This window comes from Adiantum capillus-veneris, chromosome 15, assembly GCF_014529385.1.
Source record: "Adiantum capillus-veneris isolate H3 chromosome 15, ASM1452938v2, whole genome shotgun sequence".
NCBI classification, from domain to species: Eukaryota; Viridiplantae; Streptophyta; class Polypodiopsida; order Polypodiales; family Pteridaceae; genus Adiantum; species Adiantum capillus-veneris.
In genome coordinates, this window is record NC_140945.1 from 65,123,574 (window position 1) to 65,147,127 (window position 23,554).

The following is a 23,554-nucleotide window of genomic DNA, read 5'->3' on the forward strand; positions in this document are numbered from 1 at the left end:
TATTCCCTTGACTCTCTAGGGGGAGTGCAAATAATTAGGTTAGAATTCCTTATGTTTTTTGTTGTGTTCAATAAGTGTTGGTACCTTTTCCCACTAATGTGCCTCCTGGAGGTATTCCTTTTGTTTCCGAGTGTGTACAAGAGCGTGTTGCTATTGGTAGGATTTGGACCTTCATGGAATCTTTATCTCAACTCACTCTTCAAATCAAGCGTGACCATCGACACAAACAGGTGTTTCTTGTCCATTAGCATTGCCCCTTATCTTTTTTGCATCTATGATTGTCAGCTTTAATTGTGATTGGTAGCCTAATATTCACCGCATTTGCTTAGTATCAAACATTTAATTCAATGTTAATTTTTGTCATAATCACTTGTCTAAGTTTAAAAATCAAGCAGTCCGACAAACTAGTTTGACCAAGTTAGGTGTTAGAAATCTTCTCTTAATACCATGGGGAATGCCTTCCTAATAATTAATGGTTACTTAAGTTCTTAATCCGATTTAGGCAGCATTGTGTGAAATGTACTAGAGATTTCTAATGGGCATGACCCTATTGACCTTTAGCTTAAGTATTATAAAGGGAGTTTACTAGTGTGATGAGCCTGGGGAGGTGTATCAGTGTTATATGACCCCCCAAAGTTACAAAATTAAAATGCTGAAAATGAACAAACAAAAAATCAAAGTGCCACACTGTAAAATCTTAAGCTGGAAGAGAAATCTCAGCTTGATTTGGTACTTCACTCACATGTATTGCCTATGGTACTAGAGCCTTAGAGGTTCCCAGTATGGGCGCTTTTACTTGAGAAGCAAAAAACCCAAGGCATACAAAATAAGCACACACATCAAAATTGAATCACTGTGAAAAGACTTGGGGGGTCAAAGAAAAAGTAATCAGTCAGGCGATGATTTCATGAGAAATTCCTTTTATGGTAGCTTAACTACAAGGTCTTCTAGATATAGCCTCTAGTCAGCCCTCGAACATGAATACTTGCCTCTCGCGATTAAACAACTTAATTGACCACAGAAAATTAAGAAGCTTACCCATGGTATTAATATTCGATCTCTAGTACCTTTCGACCGTCAAATTAGCGACCCCAGACTTGTTTAATTTTTTACCTTTACATCTGTTTATGCATTTGATTACATTGCAATTTAATGTTCATTGCTGACAAATTGTTTGAAATTCTTTTACCAATCAATTTGTCTACCTAAAACTGCATATGCTTTTTAATCACTTATGAGAATGCAATTACTATGCCAATGTTGTTTGATTTTGCAGTGACTGAAGAAGGTTAAGGACAATCATCTCAAATGCTCTTCCACCTCGACGAACGAGCTTCAACTCAATAGCTTCCGAGGACGGAATCTACATCAGGAAGGGGGGCATGTTAACCCTCACGGCTCACGGACACCCCATCACCTACGACGGACGTGTATTATGTATTTGGTAGAGTCAAGTACCGGGCTTGTCGGACCAATAGGAAAAGGGTAAGAGTGATCGCCGATGAGAGGCGCACTCTAACTGGGACATTCAAGGGATTAGTTGGCTAAGCATGGGCGTCCAAGTTTGAATGGGGTGAACTCATATAAAAGCCAACTAAACCTAAAATTCACTCATTCTCTCATTTGTGCAATAGAAGAGTGCTCTTGCTCCATGTCCATCTCCATCTTCTTCTTCTTCACCTCCTTGTGTGTGTGTGTATGTGTGTGTGTGTGTGTGTGTGAGAGAGAGAGAGAGAGAGAGTGCGATCGAGCATTGCGGCGGCACGACGGCGGTGAAGCGGTTGAGCGTAACGTAGCGGCGTCTCCTTCTTCTTCGCGGCGAGGAATCCTCCACGGCAGGAGCATAGAGCGGTGAGTGACACACCATTACCCTCTTTTGAGCTTACTAGTTAAGCTAGTTGTGTGCTTGGAGCTGTCTATGGCTCGCACACGGTGTAACGGCAAGTCCCTTGCTTCGACAGTGCGGCAAGGAGCGCACAATGACCAAAAAGTGACCCGAAGCGGCACTAAACCTCAGAAACGGCATCAGACACACAAAGCGTCAAAATGCACTTGCGGCCAAACCACAAGTCCGTTTGCCACCAAACTTCACGAGCGGCTTTCCTAGACCATCAACAACCAAGTCCTATGGCCGTAGACCACCACAAATCATCAAAGGTATGTAAACACAACCACGGGTGCTTCTAGAGCGACAAATTGCCAAATGAAGCTCGGGTGAAGCCAAAGTCGACAAAAACCATACGGTAAGGATCCCCAAGGGATTAGGAAGCTATGGAGACCAACATCGAGAAATTTCATCGCCAAAAAGCACTTCAAAAGTCAGAACACGGCTCGGAGGCTCTGAAGTCCACACAGGGAGTTATACTCTATCCATTTGACTTTTTTGTTGAAATTAGGCTCAAAAGGGACTTAATGGGGCAAAGGGAAAGCACTGGGAGCACTAACACTGAAAAAATCATCGGGAGACATCCTATGCATAGGATGTCTCAAGGGCACTTTTTGACACAAAACCCAACAATTTTGTCATGCACATACACTGAATGACATTTACAAGCCCTACACCAAGTTTCATCACATTTGGATCAGATTTGACCTCATATGAATGGAAAAACGCAAAGTTAGGGCATAGAGGCATTAATGGGCCATTGACCTACCAAATCTTGTCCAAATCTCATGAAACTTGCACAACACATTCACATACACATCAGCAAACCATGTGTGTGGTCAGGGAGTAAAAATGATGAATTAGACATCCTACACGTAGGATGTCTAATGTACCTTTTTGGCATGGAAGGGAAGTTTTGTCATTCCAGATTTAATAACCTCATCAGCAAGAGCCCATATGTCAAGTTTGAAGCCATTCTAATCACTTTTGACCCCCAACACCTTCAAGATACACCTTTTTGAGCCCAAAAACACCTCACAAAGTCCTACAGGCATCAAATCTTATCCAAATTCAAATCGAAGAACATGGCCATGTTCCATAGGCCAAGGACAACCCACAGAACAAGTTTCATGCAATTCTGATGAAAAAGACATCCTACGCGTAGGATGTCTTCAGCATAAATTTATCCTTCTGTGCAAGAAATGACATCATAGGAGCCAAAACCATGATGCATTGAGCCCATATACCAATTTTCAACCCATTTGGACATCAATTGCTACGCATGATGGACAATCTACCCAAATTGTGACCTAAAGCCTAAATCAGCCCAAAAAATCCACTTTTTGCCATCCAAATTCAAATCCAAGCTTATAACCATGTTCCATGAGCCTTACACTACCTGCATGTCAAGTATGAACCAATTCTGAAGAAAAAGACATCCTACGCGTAGGATGTCTAGATGGAATTTTTTGGCCAGATTTGCACTGTGAGCACATGCACAGCTTCACAAGTTCCTTTTAAGCTATAATTTCAATTTTCAAGTCATTTGGATAAGTAAAACTCAGTTTAGCAGCTGATATGAAAAAAAAAACGCTAACTTTGGACTGTTGAGTGCAACAGGATCTATGGAAGTCTCGAAGTCACCAGCAAAGAAAAGGAGAATGAAAATCAAAGATTATCTAGACGAGGTGGACCCTTTTGTCATTCCAGAGGGAACACTAAAGCCCACCAGCACCTGGATACAGGAAGATCTGTTAGAGTCAAACGACTTAAAGATCTACCATGGAGTGTTCAAAGACAATGAAGGGAATGTAATAGAGCTGCCAAGAGAGCTCAATGAATTTTTCCAAAGCAAAAGGGCCGGCTACTTGGAGAAAATTGACCTCCATAACTATTTCGAAGCAATACCAGCAGGGGTGGACGTCAAAAGAGTATGGGAGTTCGTAACAAGCATAAAAGAGGATGGAGTGGCCAAGGTGACAGATTTGCATGGCAGACCCGATACAGAGATCATTATCATGGAGCGGATTGTAGCCCATGCACTAGATCTCTCCAATCAGGGAGACAGTGTGACAAAAAGAAGGGATGAAGTCAAGGTGTACAAAGAGAAAAAGGCCAATTACACCTTTGAAGACATCGCCAACCCAAAGGTGGCGATCATGATCCAATTGTACAACCAGTACTTCCACATGTGCACGAAGAGGCCACAGAAGTACAGGATGCCGCCAGGTGCAATTGCCACAACGTTTACTTGGGCAATGACAAAAGGCACCCCAAAGATAATCAACTATGCGGAATACATACATGACAGCTTGGTAAAAATGGGCAACAAAAAGCCAACCTACATAGTGCCAGGAGAAATGATAACCAAGGTAATTTATGCAGCACTACACGCCAAGGGAAGGTGGCATGACCCCCCATCTCAGAATGATTGGCTAAGGGTAAAGGAAGACAAAGAAGACGAGCCACAACGAGCACCAAGGGTGGCTACAAGGTTGAAGAGACTGCTAGAGCCAGTTGCAGAGGAGAAACCTGATCAGAAGAAAGGAAAAAAGGAGTCTGCTCAAGTGCCGCTGCTCAAGTGCCGGCCAAAGAGACAAGATCACAAAAAGCGGCTAGACTCGAGAGGCTGATGGAGAGTTTCCGAGCAGAAAGAGCCCTCAAGGGTGATTTAAACGAAATATGGAAGCCATCTCTCGAGTCTATGTCTCGATCATCCAGAAGAGTGCAGAGGGACCGCTTTGAAGACTATATCAAGAATTTCGAGATCCTTGATGCTGCAGCGGAAAACATTCCCCATGTACCTTTCACCGAGGAAGAAGTGGAGCAGATAAGGCAGACATTGCTAGATGAACAAGACAACCAAGAAAGGGAAAGAAAAACGAAAGCGGACAGAGACTTAAAGGGCAAAACTGCAGCTTTACCAGATAGCCCTAAACCCAGCCCACAGCCATCACCGCCACCATCACCACCTCCTAGCAGCCCTCCACCAGAAGATAAGGAGGCTGAGGACAAACAAGAAGAACACCAGGCTGAGGAGCAAGAGCAAAGGCAAGAACCTGAGCCCAAAGAAGAGGCCAAGCCTGCGTCTGAGCAAAAAGAACTAGAGGAGGCATATTATGCATTTTTGGACCTGCTAGCTGCAAGCTATACAATGGAAGAAGCCGCCACAGTCGCATTCGACTTGGCGAGGACACAGCATAAAGAACAGATGCCGGGAATCCGGCTAGTTGAGCTAAAGGAAATTGCTATCAACACGATAGACTTGCACCCGCCCTCTAATGATTGGGACGTGGTGATGACAATGCTAGCTGGAATAAGAGCACAATCTGTGGCATCAGACAAAGAATTGATAACTCTAAAGGCCACCGAAGAAAAGACCAAGATGGAAAGGGATACTCTGCAGGCACAAAGCCAAGGACAAAAAGAGAGAGAAGCTGACCTCCAGGCCAGCTTGGCAACGGCTCTACAAAACTTCCAAGAAAAGGAAGAAGCAAATGAGGCAGCAGCAAAAAGATTACAAGCAGTTGAAGAAGAGTGTCTGCAACTCAGCAAGTCATTGCGAGATGCCGAAAAAGAACGGGATAATCTGACGCTCCAGCTAGCAGAAGAAACTAAAGAAGTAGAGGCCATGAGGAATGCCAAGGAAAAGGCGGAGATAGAACAAAAAGCAAGCGTGGATGAAGTCCTTGAGCTCAAGGACCAATTAAAAGTCAAAGATCAAACCATCCAGAGGCTGTGAGCATCACCCGCTAGAGTTAGAGCTACGAGCTCGACTCAAATCATTTCTGAGAGTCAAATATATGAAGAGCAGATGCAAGAACTCCAGAAGGAGATGACTCTCGAGAAGAAGCAAAGGTTGATGATGGCTGAAGGTTCTATCGCAATGCAAACCAGAATGGAGGACAGCCAAAAAGCCCTACAAGAAGAATTGGAGAGCATAAAGATAAAGCTCGAGGAAGCCGAAAAAGTAAACGCTGAACTCAATGATCTCCTCATGACTATGGGCGGAGAAGCTGAAGCGGAAAAGCAAACACTCCTCAAGAAAATTGAGGAGTTGAAAGGCCGGCAACAAGCAGAAGCAGAAAGCTTAGGTCCAGCTGCCAATGAGGGCATCGACCTCGACAATGTGGCAGATCCTGTGGACACACCCATGCCAGAGGAAAGCACAGCAGGATCCTCTCAAGAGCCACAGGATCTAACACAAGAAGAGGAGGAAAAAATGCGTAAAGCAATAGAGGCAGAGCTCAGAGAAAGCACAAAGGAAGCCTTGGAATGGGAACAGAGGGTTTTCAAATCTATGACAATTCAAAAAATCGACGCCATCAATCTCAGGCGTGAATGGCTTCAACCCTCTCTCCCATATCCATCGCTGAAATATGAGGTGGCAACAATAAACAGGCGAATCAGAGAAGAGCCAACGGTCCCTCTCTACAACGCAGACACCTCGAGGCCAGAAGGAGTAAAGCTCATAGTGGATTCTCAGCCAAAGTGGAGGAAGGCTTGGCTTACCAAGTACCCGCAATACCTAATACACTTGGTAGAGGCACCTAGACACATCAGAGACAACCTCAGCTTCTGTCCTCTACCAAGGGTTAGGACGTGGAAAGCACAAGAAATCTTACAAAGAAGCCAACCCACTTGGCTGAACTACCCAAAGCTGCCAGGTATGAAGGCAGGTGAGAGAATAAGTGTACGATACATGGTGAAAACCCTAACGGGCGCCATAAAGTTGTTCACTGGCTCACCTGACCTTACATGCATTATGATGAGAAAGATCTGCAGAACCATCCTAGCAGTGTTCGAGACCTTCAAGCCCGGCCAGGCGACTGACACCATATTCTTCTTCTAGGATACATACAGATGTGCTTATGATATGTCAGGTCAGCCTTTCAAGGAGGTGATACATGCGTTGTATCAAAGAATTATGTTTCTACCATAATACATACGGGCGCCATAAAGTTGTTCACTGGCTCACCTGACCTTACATGCATTATGATGAGAAAGATCTGCAGAACCATCCTAGCAGTGTTCGAGACCTTCAAGCCAGACCAGGTGACTGATAGCATATTCTTCTTCCAGGATACATACAGATGTGCTTATGATATGTCAGGTCAGCCTTCCAAGGAGGTGATACATGCGTTGTATCAAAGAATTATGTTTCTACCATCCTATCACCTCCAGGCTTTTGAAGAAGCATTCTACACGGGGTTCTTCACCATGCATACAGATATCTTTGACCCAACAATGCTAAATCTACATGCATGGTACAAATCACTGCTAAAGATGTGGGAGACCATAAGATAAAGCAAAGGATCAAGGCCATGTCGGGGAGGACATGAACAAGGAGGGGGGGAATGTTAGAAGCTGGACACACCCCACGGCATCTAACTACTCGGTGAACTATTATTTTTGTAATTATTCATTCATTGAGGAAAACCCGATTTTTCACATTGTACATATTGGGACTTACAAAAGTTTCCAAATTGTATCTCAGTTTTGATAGTTAGATTGAGTAGATGGTTGATTTTGGAACTTTAGGGTTTGAGAAGTTGTAAGGTATATATACCACTTTTGACCTTAATGAAAAACCTTTTGTCATTTTAAACAAGTTTGAAGTCTGTGAGTGAGCGTACTGTGTACGTGAGATAGAGTGTGAGCTTCGTCTTGACGCTACGTGTGCTACGGTGATCGGAATCGGCTACGGAGAAGTGCAACGTGTTGCCCCCGACAAGAGCTACAAGCCAATACCAACATTGCGCACGTACGGTCCGACTTTGGGAGCTCCTTCTACGAGCTTCATCGGTTGTTTAGGTGAGCATACGTTATCTGATTTCGCATTGCAGCATATCCACGCGTTCACATTGAGTAGAGCTACACATTAGGCACTTCAGATTTTGGAAACAAAGACCTGCAGATTTTGGCCAGACATCCTACGTGTTTCTGCACCGGGTGTTTTGGGTCGTGATTTTGGTTTATAGACCTTTGGGAGAGCGGCCTATAGGTATTATTAGGGTCTCCTTCAAGTTCTATGGTGTTTCGAAAGTGTTTGATGGGTGTTCGGCTCTAACAAGCATTGTAGGAAGATTCCTCTTTTGCACTTCTGAAGACTGTGACTTAGACAATCGGTAGGGACCTCTATAGGAATTAGTTAGGAGTCGGTCGAGTGTAGGTTGACACCTTATGCTTGCTTCCACGCGCCTGCGGGTCGAGCTTCGTCCTTAGCTGACATTACTTGTTAGGTGAGTTCTCGCTGTGCTGACGTCCGTCGCGGCGTACCCGTCCAACATCCACGCACACACACACACACACGCCCTCACCGGCAGCGCAGTCCGCAATACACGAATACACACACACACACAAACACACACACACACACACTCTCTCTCTCTACCTATATTCTACCCCCCCCCATCCACCTTGCGTAGAAAAACAGGCCGCCGGCCATCCACCAGAAGAAAAAAAAAACAAAAACTATATATACATTATATATATATATATATATATATAGCCCCCCCTTCCCACGCACGTTTTCGCACACACATGCCTATACAAAACACACACACACGCCCTCATGCACGAATATATACACACACACACGCATATACGCACCGCACCGCAAATACGAAGAAAACGGCTATGACATCAACAAACAAAAGAAGAAGGATCTAAAGCACGCGCTGCCAACAACAAAAAGAGAAAATGCGCCAAAGGCATGCCCTGGACGACTCCGAGAAGAAGTACTCTCGACACTGACACACCGGCAACAAGCCATTTTCCGACAACACGCAACCACGACGCCATCCCAGTAATTTATAGGTTATTTTCATCATTATTTGCAGTTTTCACCCGAGCCATTGTAAATTTCCATTCTTTGTAAATATCCTCTATCTAGGTGATGGTCACAAAGGCCCACCTAGAGATTCCCCTCTTTTAATAACCTCCCCAAAACAAAGCAAGAGTCAACCACACCGGGCCCACCACTTGCTTTGTCTCCCTGATTAAGATTACCCTAACCACACTAGGATTACCATAATCGAAGCAGTCAACACCTATAAATTGGCACTGAGAGGTCACTATCGGGGGGGGGGACAATTCATGAGGAATCAAGCATTTGGTAGAGTGTAGTAGGAAGGATTGACACTATCACCATCACGGGGAGGGGGATTCTATGTTGGGTTTGCCTTGGGAATTGTACCATGCAAAGGGAACCACATCCATCTCTCGATTCCAATGGTCAATGCACACACGTATGCACACTCTTGGTGGTGAGTATTCACAATCATTGAGCCGCCTTAGGGAACGCACCAAGTAGGTTGCACCACCTCCTCCCCCTACCTCTCTACCACCACGGCATGCCGCCTTGTAAATATTGCAAAAATAATTCACCCTCACACCCCCGAGGGTTTTCATTATTTGCAAGTATTCTCTCTCTCTCTCTCTCTCTCTCTCTCTCTCTCTCTCTCTCTCTCTCTCTCTCTCTCTCTCTCTCTCTCTCGGTGTGTAGTCTTGCGGTGTTCATATCATCGTGGGTTTTGCGTCCTAGCCGCTCAAAGCTAGGTGGTGCCCCGTGTTTGCTTCACCGTGGCAGGCTCGAGGCAGGCCATTCGGCCCCCGGCGTTTTAGAGGCCGTCGGGGTTCGATGTCCGCTTTGCATCCGTCAACAGTACTGAGGTGTGTTTCCCCCATGGTTTGCAAACAGTCTTCCCAGACAACTAGTAACGGGGAGTCACAATAGCATATAACATTGTTGAGGAATCAACAATGTCTGGAATAATCGTCGTGGTTAAAAATCCACAAACACCCAAACCGAAGCATGATCTCTATTGGTGATTAGTAGACCCAAAAGTAATCTCATAGATATAGTGCACATAGAGTGCAAAATGCTTCATAAGCAACAACTTAAGGAATATGCATGCCGTTCCAAATCAGCCTTTGCTAAACACTAGGGCCCATAACACCTAGTGTGCATGCATTTAGCAAAAACAAACCCGAACCTGTATATCCATAATGATCCTTGCCAATACTTATGGCAAATGTGATGCACTTAGCACGCATTAAAAAGGAATGTAAATAGTTCTGAAAAGAAGCTAAATACTTTTAGTTGCAGTCTTTTGCAAGCCTTGCTGAAACGTCTGAATCACAATAGAAGGTGAAACATTGATCACTTCTAGGTACAGACAATGAAATTAACAACTTATAGCCTTGCTGTATGTATAAACAACCATCTGTAATGTTGTTTAGCAATACTTGTAGCTGAAAAAGTCATTATAGGTATCCGATAATTTTTGGCCACTGAAATTTCTCCCGATACGTCGTACTGAAAATGGTCTAGAAAACAGATTTGTCCAGCACTTAGTTGGACTTTGTCGTGACACATAATTGAAATAATGGCACCAGTGTTAGTCCAAAGACTCATATTCTCCACATGTGGAATATGTCTCATGTGAGGATGTATATTAAAAAAAAAGAACATCCGTCAAGTAGAAGATGTACTTGTGTGTGGAGGTACACTAAATACTCTACGCCAAGAGTGAGAGGTACCCTCATTATCTTGCTCCACACTGGCTAAACCGAACTCCTTGAGTTCCTAGACCATGTTGTATCCCATGTGACAACATGTGCCAAATTGAACCCTACAAGTAGGTTCGTAACAGTATAAGACAGAAAGGTAGATTAGACACTTTCCCCAAAATACTTTGTGCCGACATGCCCTTGGCATGGCTCTGTAACATTCAAGCGTACTTAGACGTCTTGAAAAACCAAGCAAAGCATACTAAAAATGGAATAACACCAAATCAATAGATGCGTACCTGGAGATTTGAACGTAATGTACACTTACCTGTATTCAAATGGAGAGGAGCACGTCCCCTACCTGAAAAAACAAACAGCATTGCATTGGGAACCCTGGGTGTTGCCTTCGCAATCCAAACCCGTTGGGTAGAAGCTACATAGTCAAACTCCTTGGTAAGACACTCCGTAGAACTGCGCAACTAGCAGGCAACGGTAACCAACCTAGTTAACCGTGTTTCGAATGATTGGAATCAACTTAAAAAGTTGAATTTGTCCGCTACCCCATGGCTTCTTTCCTTGAAATTAGAACTAGGATAGATCAAACTATGATCCTCAATGCCTATGGGGAGATGTAGCAATCACCCGTCGGGACTTACCCCAAAACAATATATCCATAGACAATCCATAGTGCTATAGAGGGAGCCAGAGATCCACACAAGTGAAATGCCTAGCTCTTATGGACAGCGATGCTGTCTCAACCTATTGTTGTATCTATACTCTGCGGTAAAGATCAGCTAATGGGATTTTAAGGTTATCAAAAACTCAACTCGAGCGTCGCACTGAAAACATGTAGTGCAAAATGACACACTAAACATCTGTAATGACAAGACTCTTGCTTGTCAATTAACGTCAATGTGTACTCCACTGGGTGGAGCTGTTCGATGTTGAGAACAATCATCCAAGGAATACCAACAATTGGGTCTTACCCTAGATTAAAAAGTGGCTCTTAGCCAGCGTGTGTGGCTCATAGCCCTCATGGCAGTTAGTGTTCAATCGTCAAATCGATGAAGACTAATCTAGATGGCATCTTGCCCAATTTCTAGTGGAGAGTTAGAGTAGCTTGGCTTGGGCTGACTCACCAGTGAAACATGTATCAGGATATTATGAGAAATTTTTCATTATTCTAAGAGAGAGAGAGAGAGAGAGAGAATGAGAAAAACACAAACACATCTTGACCTACCTACCGTGCAGGGGTCGTGGTTGTATTAGAATGAGTTAGCATTGGCACTTTGCCTATAAATGAAGTCCAAATTTTAGGTTCCAAGTCAATGGGCAGTATTGTGGCACGCATGAGAAGATGTGCCTCAGGTGACATTGTCAAAGCACTTTGCTTTGCATAGCAAACAATATTCTCTAAAGTAAATGTGAAACAGGGAAAAACAAGGAAAACTTAGAATTGTCTAACCTGGTCGTTCGAATGTAACCCCTTGTCAGGTATATCATATACACCCTCAGGTATCGTTTACGCTTGTCTAGCACGTAATGAAAAACAACTTGCAGGCATATTGACAAATGTTCCTAAGTTCGTATGTGAATAGCATATTCCAAACGCTGAAAATGTCAATGCCAGATGTTGAAATTGAAGCCTTGCTTCACATAAGTAGTTATGGAGTTTTTGTGCTCCTAGCTAACGGAGACTCCTGCTAATAGACAAATGTCGTAGTAGCAAAGCAAAATCGACCCGATCGAGCAACTTCAACCAAAATTGGCTAGTGCTGTGTGGCAAGAATCCTTTTCCGGCTTATAGAAGCAGTGACAATTAGTCAGCCATGCCAAGCACTTTGCACTCTTCATCAAGTCGAACAGCAATGTGATTTTGCATCAAAGTGAACCGCTGACGAGCCGTGCTGCAGATGAGGGCGGTAGATATGCAAACCATGCTTTATTCAAGTTGGCAAGGTAAGCATGGGTCTTATGCCAATAACGGATACAACATGGCATGCATAAAACAATTTTTCCAATGATAATTATGTCCCATATGCAGAAGACGTATGCATGCAATCCTAGACATGAATGATCAGTCATGTTTAGTCAATCCTCCATGCCGATAAATGGAAGTGACTAAAGTTAATACTAGCCGTGTTGTACTGACAATTAAGCCTTTCCTGATAAAATCCAACTTACCCCTTGGGCGGCCATCATGGCATAAGTTTGCATTCACAAACCCAACAAAAGGCAAATGATGACATAGCCAATTCGAAAGTAAAGTGCTACTGAAACCTGCGTACCTGGAAATGTGTCAGAGTTTCCAATGTGCCTCGCAATATGCCGGAGGATTTTCATATACCAACGCCGCTTAATTCCTTTATCCCTTGGACAACCGATTGTGTCGGATACAATCGTCAAGTCCATGTCGTCGCAGTGGCGTGGAGCCTTGCTCCTCTTGACATACTATCGGATGCACCATGAAGCATCTCCCATATACCAAACATCCTTTGAGATGTACCGAATTCTGTCAGAAATCCTTGAATCCATGACCTTGTCTTGCAGGGTGTTCATTCAACTTTTTGTGAATATAAAAAATCAGCGACTTGTCGAATATGTGTCATAATCTTGCCAAGGTGCAGCACCTTGCCATACTCGATGAAGATTTTTTAATTTTTGTCTTTGTTGATTTTACTGAGGTTGCCATGGCCTCAACATACTTACGAGATCCCACCTTTGAAGTGAATACCATCATGCATACTGAAAGGCAATTATTTGGCCAATGCCGTTGCATGTGACGTGCAAACATGCCCTCCTTGCAGGCTATGTAGCTAAACATGCCTTGCTTGTGCAAGCAACATGCCATGCATGTAATGCCTTGAAAAGATTTGATAACATGTGCATGCCGTTTTTGGCCATGCATGTGAGGGAAGGTGCACTGCTGCCTATGGGAACCACGCCATGCAAAATTTAAGGGATTAAAAAAATACAATAAAAGGGAAATTTTAACCTGTTGCTACTGCAGGCGATGGTAGAGGCGGCCATCTGCGCACAGGCCATGCAAGATATGTAGCGCAAGAGGTTGCTCCTTTCAAGGCGCCCTTGTGACGAAAATTTCTCCCCACGCTAGCGCGCTCCCAAAGATCCCGTGCTGGCCAACTTTGGCGCAGGTCGACTGCCACCCTTCTCGTGTTAGCGGCCCCTCCCACGCGGGTAGCGAGATTCCTTGCTTGTACTCAAGGGGCCATGCCCGCCCTTCAGAATCGAGAAGAGGACATCCTCATGGAGCTTGCCCACGACCCACCTCCATGGAACTCCGAGAGAGAGAGAGAGAGAGAGGGATTGCCTTCTTCTTTAATCGAGGGAGAGAGAGAGACCTAAAGAGAGAGAGAGTCCTTTCCCCTCCTCCATAGCTCTCCCCTCCCCTTGAGCTCTGATACCAGTGAAAGGGCATGGGAACTGAACATGCTAATCTCCACCTAGCCATGCCCTATATAGGCCCTTGGCCTGCTAAATATAGGGACCCCCTTGACTGCATGTCCATCATGGCCCTTGGCCGCGACTGGTCCTACCCTTGTCTTGACAGAGCCCCACGTTTTTGGATCAAAATTCTCTTTTGCTACCCAGTACATTTGGCTTTGTATCTTGTTTGTTGTTTCAATCTTTTATTTGAAAATTCATAAAACTTATCCTCTTTTCCTATGTTTTGGTCTCACTAGAATTTGTGCAATTGCATGTCTTGATTGAACTTATAAAGAGGTTTGTCTAGCTTAAAGATGTATCGTATGGACACCTCATGCATTAATTTCATGCATGTTATCTCATCTTTTGCACTCTCCACTTCTTTGCTCATCTGCCTCATGAATCATTCCAACCATTTTGAAGGGAATAATTTCATAACTCTCTTCAATGCAAAATTTGATAAGGGTGACCTCATTCAAACATACATCCATGGTGGCTAGTATTTGATCCCTTTTTAGAGGTTCAAAAAGATCCTTCGGAAAAGGTTCTAGCATGTAAACATAATCTTCCAATGATATTTCTAGCCGGCACTCTTTGAGGAGATACTCACAGTTTAAATCTCCATAGATCCAAATATGAACTTTGGACTACAATCATGTAGGATCCTCTTGTTCATTGATCCTTGTTGAATCAAAATCTTGGATAGGTGTTTAATTGACATCTCTATATCTATGATCCTTTAGACTCGCTCTCATAGTTGTTTCCTTATGATGTGAATACATATGGTTGCAACCCCATTTTTGAGCCATTTTAAGTTTCTTCTTGAATAAACATCCCAAAATAACATCAAAACTTTGTATTTTACCAATTTTTTCTACTGTAAACATATGTTCATACTCAATCCCACATTATGTGACTAGTATATATTCTAACATACCCATTGGATTTTTCACATAGCCATCTACTAATAGTAATTTCATGAGTGCCTTACTTAGAGCTAATTTTTTCCGTTTATCCAAATTTTACGTCGTAATAATGGCTACACCCTCTCAATTGTCAAGGATAGCCAAGATTTTGAAGCCTTTGTTCTCCACACATAACCTTATGTTTCCTTTCTCTCCCTTACAATAGTCACCCACTTTATTGGCAAGTACTAGCTCTGCGTTTTTCCAATATGTCTTGTTTTATTTATTTTTTACTCCATGTCCTTGAATAGAAATTTGATATCCACTTTTTTCAAGTTTTTGACCACTTCAACCCACACACATGGCCTGATTTTTAGCAATTATGCTAACTTTACCATACACTAAATCGACAATTCTTGTAAATTCCTTGCCCCAATTGTTTGTGGAATTTTATTCCATTATTATGATGGTACAACTATCAATTTCAATTTAACTTCATGCTCTTCCATATATGATGGTAGATTCTCCATTGTGTGTGGTTTTCTCTCGCTGGAAACCACAAATCCAATGTCACCGTAAATTGATTGGAACTTCAAGTCTAGGTGCTTATGATCTAATCTTATCTTTGTAAAGGAAGTAAATCGGAATGGTTTTCTTCCTTCTTTAGCATTCTTAATTGTTTCACATAATTCATTTGGTCATGGCCGAGTGTATCTCTAGTATAGTTACCGATCTAAGTCTATCTTTGTTGGGGAAGTAGATTGGTGTGGTGTGCTTCTCTCTTTAGCATTCCTAATTGTTGCTTCACATATCTCATTTGGCCATGACCCAATTCTATCTGTAGTATAGATACCATCCAAGATGAGCGGCATCTTCCCCTTAAGGTTAGCCCAACTTGATTTGGCAAGTGCCCTCTTAAACTAGCCCCATTATTCATATCTTTAATCAACATGGGTACGTGCAATCTTTGAAGTCCATCTATATACTTCCAATGGATGACCTTCACAACCACCCAAGGTGTCACTACACAAAGACAATTTCAAATTGGGACCTATTTTGCAATTTAGAGGTGACTTGCGGAGGAGGTTGACCAAGATTGTATTGAGTGCTGTCCCAACTACTATTCCAAATTAGTACTCTTTGCCATGGGCCTTTTGTATGTGAAAACTTTGGCTGCTAACCATGTTTCCTATCATTCATTACGCAACATAGGCAAGAGATGTGAGTGTTTTTTATATTTTCACATTAAGTATGGTGTTAGCTTTGAGCTGAAGTAAGGACTCTACAAAAACACCTACATGTGATAGGATGGTTCGATTTTTTTCCAAAACCCTAAAAGGACACTTTTATGTGATGTTAGGTTACCAAGCTAGTGTTTGATATGGAATCATTTTTTTATGCTCTGAGTCTTTTCATTGTAGTTAGTAAATTTTTTTATATGAGATGCATGATTTTAAAGATATGGGTGTCGCAGTGGTTTGGCACCACATTCTTATTTGAAGTGCTTGATAGTATTGAATATCAATGGCATGCTTCTAAAGCATTGTTTTGGTCCCCTCCTAAGGTAGTTGTTGGCCATCCCACTTAGGCCAACAATCATGTTGCTTGCTTGTGGCCATGCGTCTCAAGGTCTTAGAGTGTCATTTTTGAACATTTCAAGGTGGCTTTGTGGTTATCGATGCAATGTCATAGCCTAAGTCCACTATTAAAGCAACTATTGGCACCCAATTACAAGTAGAAGGAAATTGGTAAGACTAACTTCAAGTGTGTTTTGTAGAACAATGTGGAAGAATCTATACTAAGGATAAAGGGGGAGGGAATTTTGTCCCCCCCCCCCCCGCCCGCCACGCGTTAGAACCTGCTTCAACCGGTGGGTGTGGCCTGCAACTCCGGGAGCACAGTGACGCACAGAGAGAGAGAGAGAGAGAGAGAGAGAGAGAGAGAGAGAGAGGGGGGGGGGGGGGGGGGGGGGGGGGGGGGCGGCAAAGCCGCTGGTTATACTACTGTTAGATAAAATGGATGGAGGAGTCTTTGCATCATCGTTTATGATTACTCATTAGTATTTAACTTAATCGCCAATCTGTCAGAGACAAACGTCTTGAATGATGCAAAGGGTAAGGTTTCACTAAACCCCCAAGACACATGCATTGTCATTTTTCCATTCAATATGGGGATGACCATGTGGTCATGGATATTCTATTTCCATACATATTGCACTTGTGAGAGTATCCCTTCAGCTTGGCAGAGTATATTCAAAGGTTTATCTTCAATTCAATATAGAAATTACCAATCGTGTACAAAAAATGGTAGCACGTCAATGATTGTACTCATCTAAAACTCCTATTATTTTATCGTGTTTGTTAGCTGCTCCAATGTTCAAGGAAATCCATCAAAAACTTGAACATAAATTAGAAGATGCTTACAAGTGGTAGGGAGACGAGTTTTTGATATTGTCTCATTCTGATTAAACAACAAATTATCTTTTTCTAAAAATCCAAGCAGATTGGGTTCTTATAAGAAACAATTTTGGGAGTGCTAAACAAGAAACCTTACAAATATTTCTAATATTTCTGTTAATAATTGTTAATATTTCTAATATTTCTGTTAATATTTCTAATATTTCTGTTAATAATTGCACGTGTAGGTCCACATCACTCGACATAGTTCTTAGAGTGAAAGAGACTATACCCAAGGCATTAGTGCAAAACATGTGGGCTAGTTCTGGGTGTGGGAGCTAGCAGAGGAAGTATACGGAGAGGATATCCGAACTTTGTACCTCTGCCTCACTGGTTTTCATGTTTTTTCCAACATGAGGCTCATGAAAATTACACAACACTTGGGTTTTTCTCTATACATTAGGAACAACATGGTCAAGGGTCATACATGTACTCACCAAGGCAGCAAAGGGTTGAACCCCTCTTTGCACGACACCAACATTGGCTACCTGGGGCGGGTGTGACAAATCAAAGTTAAATGTCTCCTGAGTCCTTCAGTCCTCAGGCATCATATTATGCACGTGAGTGCTGCTCGTCCAAGATGTGCGTCACGCATTACATCACGTGCGCGAGCCATTAAATTCGAGCATGGAGAGACCTCAGAGAGAAGCGAAAGCGCGCGCGCGCGCAGAGAGAGAGAGAGAGAGAGAGAGAGAGTGTCTCCCAGTGATGTGAAGGTGCTGAGCGCATGGTACAGCCTGTTTGGCGTCAGGATTCTCATCGCCCAAAATCTTTTGTCGGTGTGATAAATCCAAAATTTATCACACCTACTTCGGAAGTTCAAAAAATTCACCCATACGTATGTTATAAGAAATGGATAAACAAACGACTTGAGGACTTGGATATTTTTATGGACATTGACCAAGTCACTCAGATTCGACAACAACATTGGCTGACCCTGGGGCGCCTCAGGACTAAGTGGCACGGACATGGGAGGGTGGGATCTACGATCGGGGGATTGTGGGTCGTAGATCTGGAATGCGTCTACCTTAGATTACTTTTGTAAAAAGTAAACTAGGGTGCCCAAGTTTTGAAAGTAAACTAAGATACTCACGTGGGTTTTTAACCCGGGACCTCACCCATGAGAGACGCACACCCTAACCACTACGCCATGCACGCATTGTGAAACGTGGGGATCTTAATTTACTTATAACATGTATGCACAAGGGCGGCAGCCAAAAGTAATCTAGGGTACCCTAGTTTACTTTTTTTAATTATAAAAAGTAAACTAAGGTACCCTAGATTACTTTCGACGCCACCACTAGGATCTACGGCCCACAATCCCCCAGTCGTAGATCCCACCCTCTCATGCCCGTGCCACTTAGTCCTGAGGCTTGGGACGGGCCTCGTCCTTCAGTTTCAAAGATGTGCGTCACTCATGACATCACGTGCGCATCGAGAGAAGAAGCGAAAGCGCGCATGCGCACACACGCACACACACACACATAGAGAGAGAGAGAGAGAGAGAGAGAGAGAGAGAGAGGAGAAGGAGAAAGAGAACAAGCAGCGATGTCTTCCAGTGATGTGAAGGTGCTCAGCGCATGGTACAGCCTGTTTGGCGTCAGGATTCTCATCGCCCTCAAGGCCAAGGGCGTCGAACATGAGTTTATCGATGAACCCGACCTCGCCCGCAACAAGAGCAAGCTTCTCCTGGAGTCCAACCCCGTACATAAGAAGATACCAGTGCTCATCCATAAGGGAAAGCCCATCTGCGAGCCTCTCATCATCATGCAATACATCGACGAAACATGGCCTTCCCATCATGACAAAGGGAATTTCCTGCCACATGATCCTTACGAACGTGCCCTCGTCCGCTTCTGGGCAGACTACGTCGACAAGAAGGTGAGCGTTTTTCTATGTTGGGGATGGCTATGTTGACTGCCTGGTATTTCAAGTCATGTGAGGAAGAAGAACATATATTTTCAAGGCCTCCCCTGGTTATGCCCTAGTGTTGCGGGGTTTGGCACAGGAACAAACCCAAAAGACCTCAAAGATTTATCCGAAGAGACTTGAACCCAAGACCGTATGGCTAGTCACTAATTCTAGCAATCAAGAACGATCTATATTTCATTGTTGGTACCACCAATGTACTTTGTAGGTGATTCAAACTCAATTGCTACCCTAGTGAGCATGCCTGTCTTGTAGGAATGGTTGCAATTCCTAATCCTCTCGTCGATAAACCGGTTGGATTGGCTAGAAGTTAATTTAATGCTTTATGATGTGCAGGTCTATGAAGGATGGCTGCTCATAGTCAAAAACGTTGAAGGGGAATCAATGGAGCAAGGCCGCAGTGTTGTGAGAGAGAGCATGGTGACATTAGATGGTGTGCTACATGATGTGTTCCGTCTCGGGCCTTACTTTGGTGGAGAGCACATAAATTTAGTGGACATTGCCCTTGGCTCCTTCCTATGCTTGTTTGAGAGCATAGAGATATTAGGAAATTTCAAGGTCTTGGATGACAGCACTTGTCCACACCTTTGTGCATGGGCAGAGGCGGTGGCCCAATACCCTTGTGTCAAAGAAGGCCTTGCCACAGCACCATCTCATAAAGTCTTGGAGGTTGTTCGCTCATTAAGGAAGACCATGTTGGGTCTTACAGAGTAACATCATTGCTTCCTTTCATTACCTCGTGGAGGGAAGGTTAGGGCCAATTTGGAGGATATGTGAAAATTCCCATAGAGTTTCCAAGGTGCAAATTACTATTTCTGAAGATTTGAATAATAAATGAATACATAGCAAGAATATATCATGCTCTAGTTCCTTTTTCTTTTTCTTTTATGAATTGTTGCTTCACATATTATAGTTTACGAGATTGTGTCCACACACCCATACCTGCATGTCACAAAGGTTGAACCATAGTGGGGGTTCTTGAAACCTCTTATCAAGGTAAATTTACATCAACCATTGTTTGTCTCCATACAAAAGAGAAACAAACAATGCTCAATGGGTTGCAAAGCAATTGTCTTAAGTTTTGCATGGGTTGCACTCCTTGCATCATTGTTGCTTACGCTTCTTTTGCGCCCAATAGCCCCGCAAAAATTCTTCATTGCTGAAAGGTTCATGAATGCTCATGCTTCCCATTACAGTACCCTCTGTAAATGCAAGTATCCTTGACTCGAGATCGATGAAGGGATCGCGATCGGATTCCAACATCGGCTCTGTAGATATGGTATTGGTCTGCCATGAAGGTAGAGAGAGGGGGGGGGATATGGTGCTCCATAGAACACCATATCCCCCAACACCCACATCACTAGGAAGGAGGGGACGAACCCTAATGATAGGGGATGAGAGAGAAACACACACACACACACACACACTTCCAAGCTCTCCCCAAAGGAAAGAATGGACACATGGCAGTCTCCTAGACCAGTTGCCCCCAATTTCCCTCAAATCCTATTAGATGGCCATAGAGGTAGACCATTGAGAATTAGGCTAGAGTAAAATTAGTCTAATCAATTTAAAAATGCTTGATAAAAGAACCAACAGAAATTAAGCTTCTTAGAAGACTATTGGATAGTCTACCAAGTCCAATGAGCGCCAAACAGTCCAATGGTTTGTTTGATTCCTATTGGCCAGAAGACTAAAAGATCCAATGAGAGTTTAAATAAATTATTAAATTTCCTTAAGCTCTCACAAAAGAGGAAGGGGGGACACAAGTCACAAGGCTATCAAGTATGCTTCTTAAATGTTATTGGCTAAGCTTTGCAGAAGCCAATGGAACGCCAGCAAGAGCATTTTGGGAGAGGGGTCGACCAAGTAGAGAGAGAGTTGACATTTTTAGTCTCACTCACTTTGCTACACACACACACAACTCATGTGTTGAGCAAGAACTCCATCTTCTTCTCCAAGCAGTGAGTATCATTTTTTACAATCATTATCTTAATGGAGCACAACAAGTTGAGGTGTCTCATCCTTTTGTGGTTTTGTCTACGTATGTGTCATGTGTAGTTTCCCAACATTTGTATATACCGTATTCACAAGATAATAGTGGGAAAACTCAAAGGGATCAATGTTCATCATTGTATCAAGTGAGTCAACTTTCACATGCATGGCCTCTAAAGGGGACCCCTACATGGGAGGGAGGTAACTATTTTGAGTCAACCCTTTCACTAGCTGCACCTTAAAGAAGTGCAACTGCCAAACACTTTTTTTACCCCCTACCCTCTATATGTGTGCGTGACACAAAGCGGGTGACACCAATCCCATCCCTCTCGCTTTTATTTTATGATTACACCTTTCCATGTGGAGGGTATCATAGACAATTCCTATTTCTTTACCGTGTGGATGAAGCTATGTTGAACATCACCTCTAACCTCTATAAAGGGTTGAACTTGGGCTATGAACTTGGCCGGGTGTCCTTGTCACTATATGGCACATCTCCAACCAGGGGGGATCTATGGTGGGAAAAAGAAGCGGAAATCGCAATGCAATCTTAACCATCCGTCGACTCGATGAATTAGGGGTGAACTCGTCCCGCCAAATTTGGACCCTAGATCCCCTCTAAGCCGGAGCCGAGCCATATGGTGACGAGAGGCGAGTGTGACAAATCAAGTCTTTTGCTGTAGAAGATTGGTCTGGAGTTGAACTTTGACCCCGCTCTCGCTTTGTCTTTAGCTCTCGCTTCTAGTCCTTCAGTTTCAAAGATGTGCGTCACGCACGACATCACGTGCGCAGGCCATTAAATTCGAGCTTGGAGAGAACTTAAAAGAAGCGAAAGCGAGCGCGCATACACACACACACAGAGAGAGAGAGAGAGAGAGAGAGAGAGAGGAATAAGAAGCAGAGATGTCTCCCAGTGATGTGAAGGTGCTCATGGCGCAGCCTGTTTGGCGTGAGGGTTCTCAGCGCCCTCAAGGCCAAGGGCGTCGATTACGAGTTCATCGATGAGCCCGACCTCGCCCGCAACAAGAGCAAACTTCTCCTGGAGTCCAACCCCGTGCATAAGAAAGTGCAATACATCGACGAAACATGGCCTTCCCAGCATGACAAAGGGAGTTTCCTTCCGCAGGATCCTTACGAACGTGCCCTCGTTCGCTTTTGGGCAGACTACGTCGACAAGAAGGTGATCATTTTGAGTAATGTGGTGTTCATCCAAATGGGGCATGGCTATGTTGATTGTTTGGTGTTTCAAGTCTAGAAGAAATTTTAACTTCGTAAGAAGAAACCCAAAAGACATCAAAGATTTATCCAACGAGACTTGAACCCAAGACCGTATGGCTCGTCACTAATCCCAGAAATCTAGAATGGTCTATATCTCATTGTCGATCAATGTACTTTGTAGGTGATTCAAACTCAAGTGCCACCTTGGTGTGCATATCTATCTTGTAAGAATGCTTGCAAGTTGTAGGTATCCCCTAGATACACTGGCTAGATTTGCACCTTGAAATTATCTTTTCAAGAAGTTAATTAATGCTTGATGATGTCAGGTCTATGAAGGAATTATGCTCATATTAAAAAATGTTGAAGGGGAATTGATGGAGCAAGGCCGGAGTGTTGTGAGAGAGAGCATGGTGGCATTGGATGGTACTCTACCTTATGTGTTCGGTCCAGGGCCTTACTTTGGTGGAGATCAAATAAATTTAGTGGACATTGCCGTCACCTCTTACCTATGCTTTATTCAGACCATGGAGACATTGGGAAATTTCAAGGTCTTGGATGAGAGCACTTGTCCACACCTTTGTGCATGGGTGAAGGCAGTGGTCCAATACCCTGGTGTCAAAGAAGGCCTTGCCACAATACCGTCTCAAAACCTCTTGGAATCTATTCGCTCAATGAGGAAGACCATATTTGGTCTTACAGAGTAACATCATTGCTTCCTTTCATTACCTTGTCGAGGGAAGGTTAGGGCCAATTTGAAGGGTAGGTTTAAATTTCCATAGAGTTTCTACGGTGCAAATTACTATTTCTCAAGGTGTAGGGAAAGGACCTCTTGTGTCCTTTCCCCGTAATGCGTGCGACCTCGTGGAGATCGACGTTAGCCGGGAGTCACGTGGGAGCACGCATTAGGGGGAAAGGACACAAGAGGTCCTTTCCCGGCCGTCAATGGTCCAGGGCGAGGGGGGCCAAATATGAACTAATTTTAGGCTTGCCTTTTGGAAAAGTGTCGGCTTCAGCTAACCAGACGTGCGAGTGAAGCGGGAAGTAGAGTTCGAGGGCAAGGCATGCACGAAAGGGTGGGCGAGGGCTGAGCCGAACTCTCTGAGTCGAATGGCAGAGGGTGAAGCAACTCTTATTAAGTTGTGTGTCATGTTGCAGTTATATTCCCTCTGCTGAGATGTCAATTTTCTGTTGAATTCCCTCTGCTGATG

The 23,554-nt window shown here is 43.6% G+C and overlaps 1 protein-coding gene and 1 pseudogene across 1 annotated transcript; both read left to right on the forward strand.

Annotated features, from left to right (window-relative positions):
• The first annotated feature begins 18,755 nt into the window (after positions 1-18,755).
• LOC147440799 (putative glutathione S-transferase) lies at positions 18,756-19,850 on the forward strand. The gene is made up of 2 exons (XM_086483589.1): positions 18,756-19,088; positions 19,473-19,850. The coding sequence occupies exons 1-2, from the start codon at positions 18,756-18,758 to the stop codon at positions 19,848-19,850; spliced, it is 711 nt and encodes a 236-aa protein (XP_086339715.1).
• Positions 19,851-22,031: 2,181 nt separating this feature from the next.
• Positions 22,032-23,149, forward strand: LOC147440800 (glutathione S-transferase U28-like; annotated as a pseudogene).
• Positions 23,150-23,554: the final 405 nt, after the last annotated feature.